Source organism: Cryptomeria japonica, chromosome 7, assembly GCF_030272615.1.
Source record: "Cryptomeria japonica chromosome 7, Sugi_1.0, whole genome shotgun sequence".
Taxonomy (NCBI): Eukaryota; Viridiplantae; Streptophyta; class Pinopsida; order Cupressales; family Cupressaceae; genus Cryptomeria; species Cryptomeria japonica.
Window position 1 is genome coordinate 396678203 of NC_081411.1, and position 20007 is coordinate 396698209.

Sequence of the window (20007 nt, forward strand, 5' to 3'; positions counted from 1 at the left end):
GACAATGCAAAATAACTCAAAATCATAAAGATTATACCATCGCATGTCCAATAGGGTTTTGATCTCCATTCTTCCTATCTCCATTGATCTTGTTTGATATGCCTGCTCTCAGATTTTTATATGCACAAGAGCTCAACAAAGAACGGAATGTGGTTGCAAGTGGAATTGTAGTGTAGCCAAGTACTCCAAAATCAGTCATTAGTCATTAGGGTTTGACAATGAAGAAAGCATCTCCTTAAATAGAAGACACAATAAGAAATGGAGGGTTAAGATTGAGAGGTGTAAAAAGAGAGGTCGGCTAGGATTAGAGGGTAGTTAAAAGAAATAGTAAAATAATGAAAGAGGTAGGTAGTGTAGGAAATAAGAGATGAATGACATGTGTCATGTGTAGAAAAAAGATAATGAATTAATTAAATAAATAAAGATTTATTTAATTAATAGAAGAAGTAGGACAATTAAATAAATAAAATATTTATTTAATTTAGGAAAGGGATAATTTAAATAAATAAATGTATTTATTTAAATGAGAAATAAGGCTAGAAGAGGATAAATGATTTAATTAAATAAATAAAAATTTATTTAATTAATAGAAGAATTAGGCTTAGATAATTAAATAAATAAAATATTTATTTAATTAGACATGACAATTTTGAGTGTCTACATTTTGCCCCTCTTTGAGACAATGCGGCTTGTCGCGTTGTTTCAAAGAAAATAAGATGAACTGATACAAAGTTGCCCCAAGATGGGAATTATATGCCCCCTCGAGAGATTGGATGAAAAATGTCTGAAAAGATTGCAGACAATCTCTCGATAAGAAAGAAAGGCTAGAATGGATTGAGCGAATAAAGTGACAAAGTCACAGGATGAAGAATACTGACCCGGGAAATGAAGACGAGGGCTAGGGTAGGCTATAAGATAGGCCACGGGCAAAAGACATCCTCATTGTCATCCACACCCTTAGAAGATCACAGTGCAGAGCGAGAAAAGAGCAGCAGCAGTCAGCAGCGATGGCATTCATTCATAGATTCGACCGCGTTCGTCGATTCTAGAGGCCAGCAGAGGCAGGAGAGCCAGTAAGTACCACCAAACCTCCTTGTACTTTCACGCATTTCGAGTTTTGTCATAAATGCATGTTTAGTAGCAATAAATGCGCTAGGAATAGGATAGTTGAAATATGCAAAAATGCGCAACCGCGTCTGTGTCAGTTCCAGGCACGTCTGTGTCCAACAGGCGCGTCTGTGTCGGGTCCAGGCGCGTCTGTGCCTGGAACCGCGTTTGTGCTGAATGCGGACGCGTTTGTGAAATGTAGAAGCGTCTGTGCTTTGTATGAGCGTTTATGTCATGTAGGGACGTCTGTGTTCCCTGGTCGCATTTGTGCATGGCATAGGCACGTTTGTGTTCATAAAACGCGTCTGTGTTTTAGAAGCGCGTTTATGCAGTCTATAAGCGCGTTTGTGTGTTAAAAGTGCGTTTGTGTGTTAAAAGTGCGTTTGTGTGTTTAAATGCATAGTTTTAGTCTTTTAGGTCAAATCGGCAGTTCTGTGAGGAACATACGCTGTCAATTGGATAAGCTGCTGAGAGGATACACTCAAGCAGGTCCTCTAGGAAGAGTAGGATAGACCAAGGCACTTTGTGATGAACAGGGAGCACCAAGATAGGCAACACTTTGTGATGAACAGGGAGTGCGAATGTGAGTAACACTTTGTGATGAACAGGGAATGTCACACACGTAGTACTTTGTGATGAACAGGGAGCACTACTAGGGTAGATAGCAACACTTTGTGATGAACAGTGAGTGTCACTAGGATAGATAACCAGATGCATTTAGGTAGCAAGTAGCATTTTGTGATAAACAGTGAATGCCACGATAACTGACAAGATTGATTGTGTGACTGCAGGAGTATTTGCCGATGTTAGAGTCACGGGAGAGATTCCCGTCGACTCAGAGATTGCGACCAAAGTTGTCGATTCAGGACATGATTTCTATTGAGGAGATGGGTCTCACACATGTGCTCTATGTGCCTGAGTTTCGGGCAAACATGGGGTTGCTGACTGCGTTAGCTGAGAGATGGCACTCGGAGACGTGCACGTTTCACCTGCCGATGGGTGAGATGACAATTACATTAGAGGATGTCTACAGGATACTGCATATCCCTATTGATGGAGAGTTGATTCCCTATGACCGTGACGGTGACAGGGAGGCATTGAGACGGCTGTTTCAGGATCCCGGTTTGGAGATGCGAGCAGGTCATGTAGCCTGGGATACCATGACTGCCACAGGTTTAGCATTGCCGACAGTTATTGGGGGAGCCATCAGTGGGTATTTGTGTCCAGACAGGGCTACACGAGGATTGGCAGTGGGTTGGGGAGGGGCATTGGAGACGCTGATGACAGAGCACACTAGGTATGCATGGGGGCCATGTGTCCTGACACATTTATATTATGAGCTGCATCAGTTTGTGTACCACGGATCAGTGGGTTTGGGCTGCGGCGTGACTCTGTTGCAGGTGTGGGCTTATGAGCACCTTCCCATCACACGACCCATTCATTTCAAAGGCAGAGGATAGGGATGGAGCTTCGTGCACTTGTACGACATGATTACTTCCCAGCCTCGGATTGGTAGATTGGAGCATTGGAGGCGCGTCATAGATGACATAGACATGGTCATCTGGAGGCCGTACTTGGGGTGCGAGGAGTGGGATGACGACGCATTGGAGCTACCATATGTTTTTAGGAGCAGGTATCTGATGGGGCAGACACCCTATATTCTGGAGAGGCAGCTTGTTGACAGGGTATGTAGGCAGTTTGGGCGGATCCAGCGGATGCCACGGGGCTCGGGCATGTATGCCCGTACGGTCAGAGATCAGGTGCAGTTTGGGCCGCTATTATCATATGATCAGGCGGTGACACAGCTAGCAGAGATGATGCCGATGCCTTGGGACATGTGGCCAGAGGTAGATGATGCAGGGATGGACGCAGAGTACTCTGCGTATTGGGCAGAGCATCCGTTTCTCAGGTTGACAGATCCGGCAGAGCCACTGGAGGGAGAGGGTGGAGGAGATGATGATGATGGTGGAGGGGATGGAGGTGGGGGCCGGTGGAGGTGGAGGGGAGTGGTGGGAGAGAGGCGGGTGGCACCTCGGAGGGAGGGAGGACAGGAGAGAGTAGCTCCGGTGGTGAGGGGTCGGGGTGGACTGCCCCTACAGGTGCCAGCAACACAGGGTCCTAGAGCACAGGGACCTAGACAGGTGCAGGCAGAGGGACAGAGACAGGCACAGCCACAGGTACCTAGACAGGAACAGGGACAGATGCAGGCAGAGGCACAGGGACAGGCACCTGCAGGGGAGGAGCCACAGGCAGAGGCTGAGAGCAGAGATTCTGAGGAGGATGAGGTGTTGAGGCTACGAGAGATCTGCCAGGGCCAGGCAGATGAGATTGAGGATTTGGTGTGGGAGAGAGATCACCTCAGGATCAGGGTCAGAGACACAGAGCGGGAGAGGGATCAGGCCATCCAGAGATACACAGAGGCCGAGACAGCTCTGAGGGCAGGGAGGCGGGCAGCAGAGGATGCAGGGGTAGGCTACGCATATGTCTTGCGAGCCGGAGAGGAGATCGCCTACTGGAGGGATCTATACTATGCAGCCGTGCCAGCAGATCAGCGGGCTAGGAGCTTCCATAGATCGTCGCGCACAGCGACGGCTACGGGAGGGAGTCGCAGGAGACAGGCATCCAGCGGTGGGGTCATGGGGCCTCCACCACCACCAGAGAGACAGGGGGATCCTGGGGCGGGACCATCTACAGCTCAGACTCCGTCGAGGCCAGGCGGCTCCGAGGGAGGGAGTTCATCATAGCCTTAGAGGGCTCCCCATTGTATCAGTATATGTACCATTGTTATATTGTAGACACCTGCGGGTGATTCTTTTGTAGCCATATGATTCTTTTGACATCATTGTATCATGACACATTTTGATTATATATGAGATGATTCATTTTGCGGCAGCTATATGCATGTGTACCTTATGTGATGAAATGTTCTTATGTGATGCATGTTTTATGATATGGATGCTTATATGATGCAATGCAATATATTTTTGTTCTTTTATGTTGCATATGAGATGCATGATGCAAATGTGAATGTATGTAATGCAAATGAATATGATAATGCAAATGATTATTTACATAATGAAAATGTGAGATGTGCTAACATGTGTTGTATGCAGGATGTGATGCAATTGTGATATCTATATGTATGTATGAAATGCTTATATGTGATAATGCAGGTGTAACTATATGAAATGCAAATGTTTTTGGTGTCATTATACTCAGTCATGTGATAGCGGGCTACGTGGACTCGAGAAGGACAATGAAGTCAATCAAGAAAGGGGGATGGAAGACAGAAGATATGAACGTGAAAGAGCTTCTTGTGCATTATCATCATTGAGCTTATTATGGCTGAATAGGTTATGACAATCGAGGCATTTGTTCGGCCCAGAAAGTCATTGTACCTGTTTGCATGGAGATAAGACAGTCACAAACAAGGAATGCCCCAGTTCATACTAGACTCACAGTGTCCTCATATCCTTGGACAAGTCATAGCATTACTAAAAGACAATCCACAGACAGCAAATGCAAATAGGTGACGATACCCCATCCTCGCCTTTCTAGTCAAAGACATCCTGGAGATAGAATCTCTAGTCAAAGACATCCTGGAAAAGCTAAAAGACATGTCACCAAAAAGATAAAATCAAAAGAAAACCAAGACTCGACACCAACATCCACTGTAGTCCTCAAGTTTAGTGTCTCTTGTCACTTGTATAAGTCTTATTTGATTATGGTCACAATGTTCACTTTCACAAAAAGGATAGATAGCACTGAACCATATGTTGTCTGAGTCTGTTGAAAGATTTGATTTTGTTGAAGCTCATTGTTGCTGCTGTGTCTCATTTGAAACTAACTGAATCCATGAAACTGATACTTTATTGTGGAGAAGATGGAACTTTATTGCGGATCTTTGATGCAGATGCTGCTTTATTGCGGATTGTGCGCGGATAGACTTGAAGGAAACTGGAAGAAACTGTACTCCTCGAAACATGTGATATTCTCAGTTCCACACCCATCACTAGACATAGGAATTGGTCGTAGTCACAGATAGGATCTGATTTATTATGGATGGAAAGGGAGTGAAAAGGGAGGGGTTATGGATGGCTAACCAATCTTAGGTAGATCAATAACAAGCCATGATGGGAATGGGTAAGTTTATTGTGCGTGAATAGGTTGTGAGTGTGTGCGAAGTGAAAGGATGAAAGAGAATCCTGAAGGAGGGAGGAGCAATGTCTCTATGCATGGCGCTGGTGACCCAGTTTTCACCATGGTACTTGCCCAGGGCGCCACTGAAGTGGTTTTCACCGTTGGACGAAATTATTTCTCTTTACTTTTTTGATTTTTCAATTTTTTTGTTGTCACAAGGCGCCTGTTTGCCAGGTTTTCACCATGTAACGATTTTTTTGTTTTATAATTTTTTTTGTATTTTTGAATTAGGATGTTCCGAAGAGCTTATGTGTAGAACCTGCGAAGATGCATGCTGTTGATAGGATCCTCCAAGGGTTCACCTTCTGTAGTTGAGAGCTGATATGCCCCAGATCCATATACTGCTGTGATGATGTAAGGACCAAGCCAATTGGGTTCAAATTTGCCCTTCTTATCTCTGTCTTGCTGATTCTTGGGGTTCTCTCTGAGGACTAAGTCACCTACCTCAAATGTGCGAGGCTTGACCTTGTGATTGTAACTGCGACTCATTCTTTGTTGGTAAGCCTTGAGATGATTAAAAGCAGTGTGCCTTCGTTCCTCCAACAGTTCTAGTTCTTGTAAGCGAGAGACCCTGTAGTCTTCATCGTTGATTATGTTTCTCAAGGAGACCCGTAAAGAGGGTAGCTCGACCTCAATAGGCAAGATGTCTTCAGCGCCGTAGACAAGTGAGTAGGGTGTAGCTCCTGTAGGTGTGCGGACACTGGTACGATAGGCCCAAAGTGCGGGATTGAGTTGGACATGCCAGTTACGGCCAGCATCGTCGACTGTCTTTTTAAGGATTTTGAGAATTGTTTTATTAGACGCCTTAGCTTGGCCATTACCTTGGGGGTAATATGGTGTGGAGAAATGATGAGAGATATGGAAGCGCTCACAGAGTTCACGAACATCCTGATTCTTGAAAGGACGCCCGTTATCGGTAATAATGGAAGTAGGGATCCCGTATCGGCAAATGATGTAGTTCAGAATGAAAGTAGCAATTTGTTTCCCAGTAACTTGTGTGAGAGGCACGGCTTCAATCCACTTTGTGAAATACTCTGTGGCTGTGATAATGAATTTATGTCCATTGGAAGAAGGAGGGTGAATCTTGCCTATGGGATCGAGTCCCCACTGACAAAAGGGCCAAGGAGATGCAAGTGGCTGTAGTTCCTGTGCTGGTGCATGTATGAGGTCTCCATGAATTTGACACTGCTTACACTTTTTGACAAACTGATATGCATATTTTTCCATAGTAGGCCAGTAGTATCCAGTCCTGATGAGTTTCTTGGCCAAGGTAGGACCACTAGTATGTGGACCACATATCCCTTCGTGCACTTCTCGTAACGCAATCTGAGCTTCATCACTCTCTAAACATATAAGGAGGGTGCCATCTAGACCTCGTTGGTATAGGATATCAGCTAGGATGACGTATCGGGAGGATTGGCGAATGAAAGTGCGACGTTGGTTGTTCGATAGATCGAGAGGTAAGATATTGTCGCGAAGGTATGTGAATATGGAACCATATAACTGGGATTCAGGACCAACAACACATATCATTTCCGTAGGAGTGATCTCATATGACGGAATCAGTAGGTTGTCTACCAGGAACTCATAGCAGGTCTCATTTTGCGGTAGATCAATGAGCGAAGCAATTGTAGCCATGGCATCAGCAGCACAATTCTGTTCTCTTGGTATCTGCTCAAACTCTATCTTTGCAAAGTGCTGTTTTAGATCATCTACCAGTTGTTTGTAAGGCATTAGCTTTTCATCTTTTGTTTGATAATCATCAGTTACTTGACGGATGACCAGTTGAGAATCTCCAAAAACACGAAGCTCTTGGATCTTCCACTGAACTGCAATTCTTAGCCCAGTTGTTAATGCCTCGTATTCCGCTATATTGTTGGTGCAAGGAAATGATAAGCAGTATGACTTTGGTATAGAATCACCTTGGGGAGTTATAAAGAGTATACCCACTCCTGCCCCGTGCTGTGTGTATGAGCCATCAAAGTACAGTTGCCATGGCTTTGCAGGCGATATTGTTAGAATGGACTCATCTGGAAATTCTGACTGTAGAGGAACATCATCTATCATGGGAGCATCTGCCAGTTGATCTGCGATGGCTTGTCCTTTTATGGCTTTTCTGTCCACGTATTCAATGTCGAATTCACTCAAAATCATTACCCACTTGGCTAGCCGCCCAGTAAGTGTAGCTTTGTTGAGAAGATATTTTAGTGGATCAATTCTGGCGATCAACCTAGTCTTGTGAGTGAGCATATAATGTCGTAATTTTTGTGAAGCGAAGACCACAGCGAGACATGCACGCTCAATTGGTGTATAGTTCAGCTCATATCCCACCAATGTGCGACTGATATAGTAGACCGCTTTTTCCTTGCCGTCAGGTATTTGCTGTGCTAGGAGTGCCCCCAGTGCTGTTGGAGTAGCTGATATGTAAAGTAGCAATGGTTGATCTGGAATTGGTGGCATCAAAACTGGCGGGTTCAAAAGATAGTCTTTAAGTGCCTGAAAAGCCTGTTGACAGTTCTCATCCCATTTGAACTTGATGTTTTTGTGTAGCAGGTGCTGGAAAGGATTGCACTTATCTGCAAGTTGTGCTATGAATCTTCGTATGGACTGGAGTCTCCCTTGTAAAGACCAAAGTTGACTGATATTCTTGGGTGGCGGCATGTCCAAAATAGCTTTGACCTTTGCTGGATCAGCCTCTATTCCTCTTTTAGACACAATGAATCCTAGGAGCTTCCCGGAGGTTACTCCAAAGACACATTTCTTAGGATTTAGTCTTACCTTGTACTTTTCCAACCGATCAAAAGCGACTGAAAGTATGTCCAAGTGTGTATTTCTGTCTATTGATTTAACCAAAAGATCGTCAACATAATCTTCCACGGTTATGTGCATGAGATCATGGAAGATAGTAGTCATAGCTCGTTGATACGTGGCACCTGCATTTTTCAGCCCAAAGGGCATGACATTCCAGCAGAAGGTTCCCCATGGACAAGTAAATGATGTTTTATGTTGATCTTCGGGTGCTATCCTGATTTGATTATATCCAGAAAATCTGTCCATTAAAGATAACATTTCATGACCTGCTGTGAGATCAACGATCAAATCAATGTTTGGTAATGGGAAATCGTCCTTTGGACAAGCCTTGTTGATATCTCTGAAGTCTGTACATATTCGGATGCTGCGATCTGGTTTGCTAACAGGTACTAAGTTGGAAATCCATTCGGGATAATCAATTGGGTGTATGAATCCGACATCCAGTAATTTCTCCAGCTCTGCCTTGACTAATAATGCCACTTGTGGATGCATTTTCCTCAATTTCTATTTTACTGGTTTTGCCCCCGGTTTGACTGTTAAATGATGCATTACTAAATCCGGGTCTAGTCCAGGCATATCAGCATAAGACCATGCGAAGTTGATTTGTCATTCCTTAAAGAAGCTTATGAATCTTGCTTTCTCAGCCTCTGTCAATGATTGAGCCAAAAATATGTTGTGTGGAACCTCTGCTGTACCAATGTTTGTCTTTATAGTCTCCTCTACCAACATGGATGATTTTTCCTCGTATGATGCTGGGAGAATGTCAAGCCTTCCATCTTCGGACACCTCAGAGAGGTTTTCACCCTCAGATACGTCCTTTCTTTTTACTTTTTTAGAGTCAGATAGCGCCACAGTGTGGTTTTCGCCATAATACCCTTGTTTTGTTTTTATTTTCACATTTTTGCGACTAGAAGGCCCGACACCCTCACCAAAGTATGCCATGTTATTAAGCTCTATGGCGTATCCTGCTTTATGGTCTCCAAGAGGAAGATCATCGTGAATGCCAAGATAATCGACAATAGCTTCATCATTTTGAAATGTATCAAGCTGTGCTGGTCCATCCTGATCCCAGTCAATGAGTTGGGGGTGAACGAGGGGAAGGTCTTTAGTGTTTTCAGAGTTCGCAAGGCTAATAGTGAAGATGTGGTTATATTCAGGTATGTCCAGATAGTCATCGAGGTCGTCAATGGCACTCTCCTCATCAGTTTTGATCGTGAGTGAGTCCAAATTATCATCACTAGTAGCACCCTCAGGGACAGGTGTCCTCATCCTATGTGATCTTGACCTAGGGCCTTGAAACGACGACTCTGCGGGATCCTTATGGGTCGGTTCTTGACCAACTCTGAATTTCTTGTAAAACTCCTCCTCCTCTGTAGGTTCCTCTGGCTCTCTAAATGTCTCGTTGAGCTCATAGTCGCTGGAGGATTTGTCTGAACCCCATTCCCATTCGTTGGAATCTGTAGAATAGTCATCTTCTTGTTGAACTTCAGCCACTTTGACTTGCCATATCTGTTTAGTTCTTTTATTGTGAATCTTGGGATTTAGAAAACCAAGCCCCTTGGAGCGTTCCCTTCTTGTAGTTAGCTCAGGTTGTAAAGGCTCCATGACACCTTCTTTGCGTAGTCCGAGAGGACTTTTTCCATCATACCTGAATCTTTGCAGAATTTTGAAACCTTTGCCATAGTCTTCACAGGGTATTATAATTTGATCATGTGTATCCTCTTCAGCGTCCTTATATAGCATTTTATATAAATTTTCTTCCTCTAGTTCGCCCCATTTTTGAAAGACGGTAGGATCCCATTTGAGTAGCATGAGGGAGATTTGCTTATTAGGATGTGGCCTCCCATATTCCTTGGGGGAGTTCATGACTTGTCGTAAGAACATTGTTTGATTCAGAGTGTATTCTCCCATGCCTTTGTCTTGAAACTTGGCTCTAAGTTCACCTTGTTTGGATGTCGAGGGCTTTAATGACTCAGGATCAATATATGCTGAAGAAGGAGTAGCCTCACGATTGCTGGGAATGATAGTCTCAGTATGTGATCTCAAGTTATTACAATATATGAATGGATTTGGATCACCATTGACCGTTACCTCGACTCCATTGTGAGGGAACTTTATGCATTGATGGTATGTTGACGGGACTGCCCTCATTTCATGAATCCACGGACGTCCTAGCAATATGTTATACGTGAGATCTAGATCTAGGACTTGACAAACCACATCCTTTGTGACTGGCCCTATTCTTAGTGGTAAGGTGACTGTACCCTTGGACGAGCGCTCTTCATCATCATAAGCCTTAATGGTGATTTGGTTTGTAGAATTCACATCCTTGTCAGAATATCCCAATTGTCTGATGGTGCTCAATGTACAAATATTAAGACCTGCTCCTCCATCTATCAGGACTCGCTTTATTCGATGTTTATGTATGAAGGCTTCAATATGTAGAGGTGCATTATGTGGTTGACTTATGGAGGCATCATCGGCTTCTGTGAATGTGAGGGAGTGTGGAACAGATAAGTATCCCACCATGGCTTGAAACTGGTCCACGTTTAGATCAGTAGGGACGGCAGTATCTCTCAAGGTTTTGTCAAGGATAGCTTTATGTGCAGGAGATATACGTAAGAGCTCAAGAATAGAGATGAGCTCAGGTGTCTTCCCTAGTTGTTCTACAAGGTCGTACTCAGGTTTGGTTGATGAAAGATTGGTATTCTTAGTAGAGGCACCTGGCAATGTGATCTTACCTCGACGGGTTGTAACATGACATTCAGAGGTAGATGCGGACGAAGATCCCACACCTTTTAGGACAATTTTGGGTCTTTGAGAAGGATTCTCAGGATTTTTGTTTTTGATAGTAATGGTAGAAATATGATTGTCCATTGAGATGTGATTAATAGTGGAATCATAATTGTAAGATGCTCTAGTGTAATTGGCTTGATCATCTGTGACTTTGCCTTTTCCCTTGTCATGTTTTGGGAATGGTTCCTTAAACACCTCATGCTCTTGGTTAGATGAATGTCCCTCAATCTCAATATCTCCTCTGTCAATGAGATCTTGTACAATGTTTTTTAATCGATGGCAATTACTTGTCTTATGACCCTTGCTCTTATGAAATTCGCAAAATTCATCATCATTCCACCAATTCGGTTTTACCTTTGGTTCATATGGAGGAAAATCTGGGACCGTGATCACTTTGTTTGCTACAAGCTTTTTGAATACTGATTCAAGTGGTTCTCCCAATGGAGTATACTTCCTTCGTGGTTTAGCAGCCGTTTGATTGTTCACTTGATTGTTGGTAGAATTTGAACCAGAAAAGACGAACTTTGGTCTCACTGTGTTGGCATCAACAACACCATCATTAACTGTATTTTTGTTCTTGTTCCAAAATTTTGGTTTGTCCTTTCCTTTGAAGTCCTCTTTGTTTTCTTTGAATAGCTTGATAACTCCTTGTTCAATTAAGACCTTTTCTGTTGCTAGGCCCCTTTCAATGACATCCTTGAATGTAGACAAACAAGCTTTTCTAAGATCATAGCCAATAGCTTTATTAACGTTTTGTGTGAACATCTCCACCATTTGTTTTTGCGGGATCTCACAAGAGCATCTGCTAGCTAAGTTTCTCCATCTCTGTAAAAATGTTGCGAAAGATTCTCCTTCCTTTTGTTTCGTATTGCACAAGGTAGTAACTGAGACATCTGTTTCAATGTTGTAAGAGAAATGTTGAATGAATGCCTTTGCCAAGTCGCCCCATGACTTAATACCGGGAGGTAATTGAGAAAACCATTCCATCGCTTGATCTCCTAAGCTCTGTGGGAACAACCTCATTAAGTATGTTTCTTCTGTGGCTACCTCAATGCAAGCTGTGAAGAATTGTCTTATATGAGAAAACCATTCCATCGCTTGATCTCCTAAGCTCTGTGGGAACAACCTCATTAAGTATGTTTCTTCTGCGGCTACCTCAATGCAAGCTGTGAAGAATTGTCTTATATGTGCCTTGGGGTCTCCTCTCCCTCTATATTTGTCAAATTTTGGTGTTAAAAAGTGCGGAGGAAACGGAGGCATTGGAATGCTCTTATCGAAGGGATAGGGGCATATATCTCTCATAGTATATGTGGGTTTTGATGTGCCCATGTCTTCCACTTTCTTTTGTAGATCTCTAATTTGTTGCTCCAAATTATTTTTGGGAGGAGATGGATTTCTTGTAGTATATCCCATGTTTGAAACACCCATTTGATGAGGAACTTGTTGCATATATGGATGATACTGATCGTAGACATGTCCATATGGAGGTCTATATTGTTGCGACATATATGGAGCACTTGGTATAATTTCTTGTTGAGGGACCCCATATCTGTTTTGCGTATATAAACCATACTCAATAGGCCTTTCATTTTCCATTGTGTTGCCCCCAATTTTGACATGAGGTCTCCTTGTGTCAAAATTTTGAGGATGTCCTTGTGTATCCACTTGTCTTAATTGACCCATATCTTGAGCATGTGTTTGAGCATAAGGCCTCCATGATGGTCTTTGAGTGTAAGTATCATATATTTGAGCTTGTGTATGTGGGATTGCTGGTTTTTGAAGCAAAACTGATGGTGACTCCGGCATCATATTATTTGGTCCTCCACTATTTGGTCTCCTTTGATCCATGTTATGTTGAGTTTGTTGTGAAGGTCTACTTTCCATAAGTTGAGATAAGTCAAAATCATGCGGTATTTTGGCTCCACTTTGTGCCATCATGTTTAGAAAATATTGACGATCTCTCCTCATTATCTCTTCAACCAATCTATTGAATTGTGGGTCCATTATAGATTCTTGTATGTCTGCTGATAGTATTGAAGAATTGTCCACGGTGTCATTGTGTGTAGCATTGTTTATAGTATTTGCGCTTTCCACATTTGGATTGTGTCTATAAACATTCATGTCTGGTAATGTAGTGTGCTCAGGATTGTAGAATACATCATTGTCATACTCATAAGAACTCATGTTTACGGATTCTTGAGCTTCTTTAGCTATTCTCTTAGATTTTTGAAGGCGGGTTTCAACCATGAACTAGGTGTTAGACCAATATGTGAGAAACTAGACAAAAATGACAAGAGTATGGAAGACCAAGAGTTGTATGGAGTGTAAATGAATCTTGAGGTGTACTTGCAATGTCCAAAGTGTAAGACCAAGTATGTAAGTAGTAGAGCAGGTGTGACTTTCAAAGAGAGGATAGTTTCTCTTGATGAGGTAAGCTGACCTCGACTCTAAATAAGACCAAATGAGACCCAAAGGTAAGAAACCTTGATGAGGGACCACTTAGCAAAGTGTAGTAGTATGTAGTGTGTTGACCACGTATGATGAGGACAAGCAAGTGACCTTTTGACTCAAGTTTAGACAAGTATGAATGTAAAATGAGGTATGAAGCAATGATGGACTGTGTAAGACCTTAGAACAGGCTGAATGCTAGATTAAACCTGAAGAGACAACCTAGGAAGCTCAAGTATGCCGAAACTAATTTTCTTTGTTTGCTTGACTGTTAAAATTTTCAAATCCTGACACAGACGCCTCTGTATACTTCACAGACGCGGTTTTAAGACACAGACGCTACTCTGTTTTACGCAGACGCGGACAAAAACACAGACGCTATTCTGTACTTCACAGACGCGTTTATCCGACGCAGACGTGGTTTGAACAGACACAGACGTGTTTCTGTAACCTTAGTGCAATTTTTCCTATCTGTGAATTTGTTTTGCTGTGACCAAATCTGATTTTTCGACTGTTTTTCGTGACAAGAGGACACAATGTTGATGACTCAATGTTTGCAGACTGTTTAGACTCCAAAAAGTGTGTTGTTTGATGTAAAAAGTTTTTGCATACACTTGAAGACACAAAAGACACAATGTTTTGCTGTTTTGTCTTGAATGTTTGAGTGTTTAGCATAAGACAAGCGCAAATCTTAGGGCTGGCCAAGACAATAGTTGTTGATCCCACATAGGGTTTTACCCCCGAGGCTACGCTATTTAGAGCGGATACTTAGATGCTTGACCTCACTGGCTCCACCCTCGGCACTCACTTCTTGGGTCAACCAAGCATCAGTCCCCATGAAAACTCCCCATGGCGAACTTTGTATCTCTACTAAGAACCGTATGTGTGTGGGCCGCTACCAGAGGTCCGACCTCCTGCCTCAACAACTAGAAGGATTTGGGCATCTAAAACAAAGAGGTGCTAGTAAGGGCATCCGCTCGTGTGGCCATACATGCGGCACTTTCAGCTCTGTAAATACAGAAGGCTCCCAGCCGGTAGGGGTTATGCCCTACAAATGATCAAATAAATTTGATCAAACGGGTTTATGGGGAGACATAGTGTCGGTATGAACTAATCAGCACACGTTATTCATAGTTTTCACCATGAATACATTTGATTATAGTGGTTCGGAAGAGGTGGGTTTTCCTCGCTACCACTTGGGTCGTTCTCTTCTCACTAGTAGTCCTAATGACCACACGGGAAGACAGGCCCTCTAAAGATTAAACAAAAAGAGCCTATTGCTCAAGACACAAAAGACAATGATTCAATTTTAGTGCACCAATTGAAGTGTTTGCTAAGCTATGAAACAAGGCACACAATAAAAATTATAAAACCCTAGCTAAGGCCCTGCAAAAAAATTGTTAGTAGTTTGGGTTGTTTCAAATGATAACCCCTTCCTGCAAGCACACAAGTTAGGTAAATTTTTAGAAAACCCAAAAAGACTTTGTGAAAAGGGGCCTTCAACAAAAACGTATTTGCCTCCAAAGCAAGCTGCACAAACTAGGTTAGCTAGATTTGCAAAGGTTAGCCGAAAATAAACCAGATCTGAAACCCTAAGTACAAAATCCGAAAACCCGAATCAAAGAAACTTGAAAAATTTGCAAAACAGAAAGCACAGACGCCTTTATACCAGACACAGACGCGTCTGAACTACACAGACGCGGTTCTGTAGTTCACAGACGCGATCAAAGTTCACAGACGCGACTCCCGAACGCAGACGCGATAAGATCAGTCACAGACGCGATTAAAATTCTCAGACGCGATTTCAGAAACCTGCAAAAATAAAAATCTGGCAAAAACACAGGCGCGATTCACGATATCATAGACGCTTCTGAAACACAAAAACGCGATCCGAACACTCGCAGACGTGGAAAAAAACCTAAAATGTCGTCGAAATCGTCCGATCTGCAACTTCAAAAATGCAAAATCTGCAACAAAATGTTAAATGCAAAGGGACAAGGGTCCCACCGGGCGTGCCAAAATGTATATGGTGAAAATGGATAACAATAATAACAATATTGAAAGACTAAAATAGATTCAACCACTAAACCCTAGCCTAACAATGAACAAAGATCCACCATAACATATGAAGATAACCTAAGACAATGCAAAATAACTCAAAATCATAAAGATTATACCATCACATGTCCAATAGGGTTTTGATCTCCATTCTTCCTATCTCCATTGATCTTGTTTGATATGCTTGCTCTCAGATTTTTATATGCACAAGAGCTCAACAAAGAACGGAATGTGGTTGCAAGTGGAATTGTAGTGTAGCCAAGTACTCCAAAATCAGTCATTAGTCATTAGGGTTTGACAATGAAGAAAGCATCTCCTTAAATAGAAGACACAATAAGAAATGGAGGGTTAAGATTGAGAGGTGTAAAAAGAGAGGTCGGCTAGGATTAGAGGGTAGTTAAAAGAAATAGTAAAATAATGAAAGAGGTAGGTAGTGTAGGAAATAAGAGATGAATGACATGTGTCATGTGTAGAAAAAAGATAATGAATTAATTAAATAAATAAAGATTTATTTAATTAATAGAAGAAGTAGGACAATTAAATAAATAAAATATTTATTTAATTTAGGAAAGGGATAATTTAAATAAATAAATGTATTTATTTAAATGAGAAATAAGGCTAGAAGAGGATAAATGAATTAATTAAATAAATAAAAATTTATTTAATTAATAGAAGAATTAGGCTTAGATAATTAAATAAATAAAATATTTATTTAATTAGACATGACAATTTTGAGTGTCTACAATATGTATATATGTATATATGTATATATATATCTATATGTATCTATATATGTATATATATATGTATATATATATATATCTATATATATACATATTTATATATATGCTCACATGTATGAATACACACACACACATATATGTTTGTGTACACACACATATACTCACATGTATGAATATACATATATGAATATGTGTACGTATAGCAACTTATTTACATACATGTATGTGCATACATATGTACATACTTCTCTTTACATTTAATTGTACATACATACATACATACATACATACATACATACATACATACATATATATATATATATATATATATATATATATATATATGGGGTAAATGTATATTTACATATATGTGTATTATATGTATTTATACATATATGTTTATTTACATAAATGTATGCCTTATTTACACATCTATATATGTATATATAGATTCACATAAACTTGTATAGTGCCTTAAATCTTAAATTCATGATCCGTCTAACACTAATTATTCAAGCATTCACCAAGGAATTTGAAACATTTAATCAAACACTGAATCAATCTTGTAATCCAAACAAGTATTAAAGAAAGGAACAAGTTCAACAATGAAACCAAGTATTATATATACACCTACATGTATATACATTGAAACTCTTCAATTCAAAACCATGCATAAAATCATGATTTAAAACACACCTACATTTGTAACAATGAAATGAAAACGTGCATAAAACCATGATTCAAAACACACCTAAATGTATATACACTGTAACTCTTCAATTGAATCCCTTGAAGTGGTTTACAATGAGACCCTTCAGGTCAATTCATACAATGAAACAAATAGTGAACCGAAAGTCATTTTATTTTGTATATACATATGTGAAAATGAATATGTTTAAAATGATGAAATACAATTGCATATAAAATCATGTACATATATATATATATATATATATATATATATATATATATACACACACACACACACAAACGTGCATATCTGTATATACATATATGTATATAAATTCATAATTTCATATGATATATTTCATTTTGTTTCTGATTATATATGTTTATACAGATGTGCATTTCTTTTTGAGTTACTCAAAATATTTAATCCTCTTTATCCTTTCATCGTCACCCTCATGCTTACTGTCATATCCATGTTTGTGAATGACCACTCATTGTTGTACTGTAAAATAATGTTTTGGGTTCACATGATATATTTTTTTAATCTAAAACATGATGTCGATGACTATGGAGAAATCAAAATGATACATTCCAGACAATGCACATGGACACATCAAAGCGTGGAAATGTCAAACACAGATCAACACTATCAGATTGTAAAAATCTATGAAAATGATAGGAAAAACTATTTGAAGGTCCATTACACACTATCAATTCAAGGTCTTATTGCAACCCCGCCTCCAAATGATGCAGATTACAAAATCCTCAGATATCTCTGCAAATATTTCCGCACGTCCCATTCAGCTATTCCAGCCAAAGAATGACTTGTTCACATCCCATTTCCATGCGTTCGAGCACAACAAGAGTTGATTGCGAAGCATGCTCATCATGTTCACCAACTCTTTATCTGTCCATACCCCTATGATGATCTTGTCTTCCCCACAAGATCTTGTTTCTATTCAAAATTATTCAAGCTCAGGCTTGAATCATGGCAAACCAACTATATAAATAGATTTTTCTTAGAAAACTATGGTCTTGAAGTTTGACAATGCTTTGAAAACCAGTCATGGCAACAACTTCTTCGTACAATAGTCAATGAACAAATCCCATCATGAATTTTTACCAAAGTATACACTCAACCAAATTGTAAGCCTAATACCCCTTCCCAACTATACAATCAAGTAATTCTTTGAAAAGAACCCATTGTAGCTACACCACCACATCTACCAGACCTCGAAGGTGTCGACCATGAATTCATACCAAAATAAGTATTTTGGGTTTACAACAGTAACCATTTTAAAATCCTACTATACAAGTGTTCAATACACTAAACAAATAAATAGTTGCAGGCCTAACTTTAGACAAAATGTTATGTTTCGTAAAATGGAACCATAGTCCTACTATTCAAGCATTACTGACATCTTGCACTATGTTGTCATTCAATCTGAAAATGCACCTTCCTTCCATAACAAGCATCACTGTTAGTATTGATCATCAAACATCGATCTACAACATCACATGGTTAGTTGGTTCCATCTCATAGTACCAAATTTCAAACAATATACCAGTTGTCTTGTGACATTTAAATTTAAACATATCAATCATAATAGTGTATAGTTGCTATTAATCCACATAATTTAAATGTTTGGACAACTAACATACATGTTCTTGTTGTTGTGTGTAGACATGGAAGGTAGACAAGATGGCTCCTCATCGTATAAAGAAGAGATAAATATGCATGAGGGTGCATTCACATAAAAGAGGAGTCATGCTCCCTGTAGAAGTAGAAGCCCCACCTCATGTTGAGAATAATCCAGACCCTATACCCCCAATAGTAGAGGATCCCAATCAACAACCTATCCCACCCATGGTGGAGGATCGTACTCCACCTTCAAATTCAGTAAGAGTTACTATGCAACAAAAGCTGTGGTTGACAAATGACATGGAAGGTGCACTCCACGATGTTGAGGATAATGAGATGTTCGTACGAGATGCATCAAAGAAATGGGGCATCCCAACTACAACACTGTTGAAATGGTTGGGTGGTCTCACAACCATGTCCAAGAAAGGTCCACCAACAATCCTCACCACTGAAGAAGAAGAAGGGATTGTTTAGAGGTGCCAAGAGATGGCTGCAATTGGTCATGGCCTTGAGATCATCAACTTGAAGGAAGCCGTCTCTCATATTTGTGAGAGTAGACCAACCCCTTTCAAGGATGGCATGCTTGGGAAGTCATGCTGGTTTGGTTTCAAGTCCCGACATCTAGAGCTCAGCTCACAAATAGTTGAAGGCCTCGACAAAGATAGGGCACCAAGTCTGAGACCAATAGTTGTGTCTACTTTCTATGAAACTTTGTCAAAAGCCTATGCCGCTAATCCATATGGCCCTACTGATATATGGAACTATGATGAAACTGGTGTTATGGATGGCATAAATGGGGCTATGAGGGTGCTTGAGAGGAAAGGAAGCCAAAAATCATCTTATATACTTCTGAAGAGTCATGAATGGATTACCATTATTTGTTGCATTAATGCTTCCGAGCAAAGCATTCTATGATTCTATTTGTTCAAAGGCAAGAGGCAGTTACAAAATTACATCTCAAAATGCGAGCCGAGTGCTTTCATGATAGCACTATGACATGCCTAGATGACCAAGGAATTATTCCTTAATTGGTTGCACCACTTCAAGCGCTCTGTTCCAGGGGGTGTATCACCCACCAATAGGCACTTGCTGATATTTGATGACCATGACAACCATGTTGCATTGCCAACCATATAGGAGGAAAGGATGCTAGTTATAGATTTGCTCACATTTCTGACTCACACCTCTCACAAGCTGTATCCACTTGATGTGAGTGTGTTCTTTCCATTCAAGATGTGCTTCAAATAAAAAAGAGCTGTGTGGATACCAAGGTTCCCAAATGTAGAAATCAGGAGGGCAGAACTAGCAAAAATAGGCAGCAAGTCTCTGGCCAAGGCATTGACTATTTCTAACATTGTAGCACGATTCAGAAGGACCGATTTATGGCCCCTCAATACCGATGCGCTCATGGATGACATGCAACCCAACAACACATTCAAGATTAATGATGGCAAAGATGCATCTGTAGTGCATAACATGCTCAGCCTTTCAGGTGTTCATGTGTCACCAGAA

The 20007-nt window shown here is 40.8% G+C and overlaps 1 protein-coding gene across 1 annotated transcript; it reads left to right on the forward strand.

Annotated features, from left to right (window-relative positions):
* Positions 1-18981: 18981 nt before the first annotated feature.
* Positions 18982-19410, forward strand: LOC131033984 (uncharacterized). The gene has a single exon (XM_057965306.2). The coding sequence runs from the start codon at positions 18982-18984 to the stop codon at positions 19408-19410; it is 429 nt and encodes a 142-aa protein (XP_057821289.2).
* Positions 19411-20007: the final 597 nt, after the last annotated feature.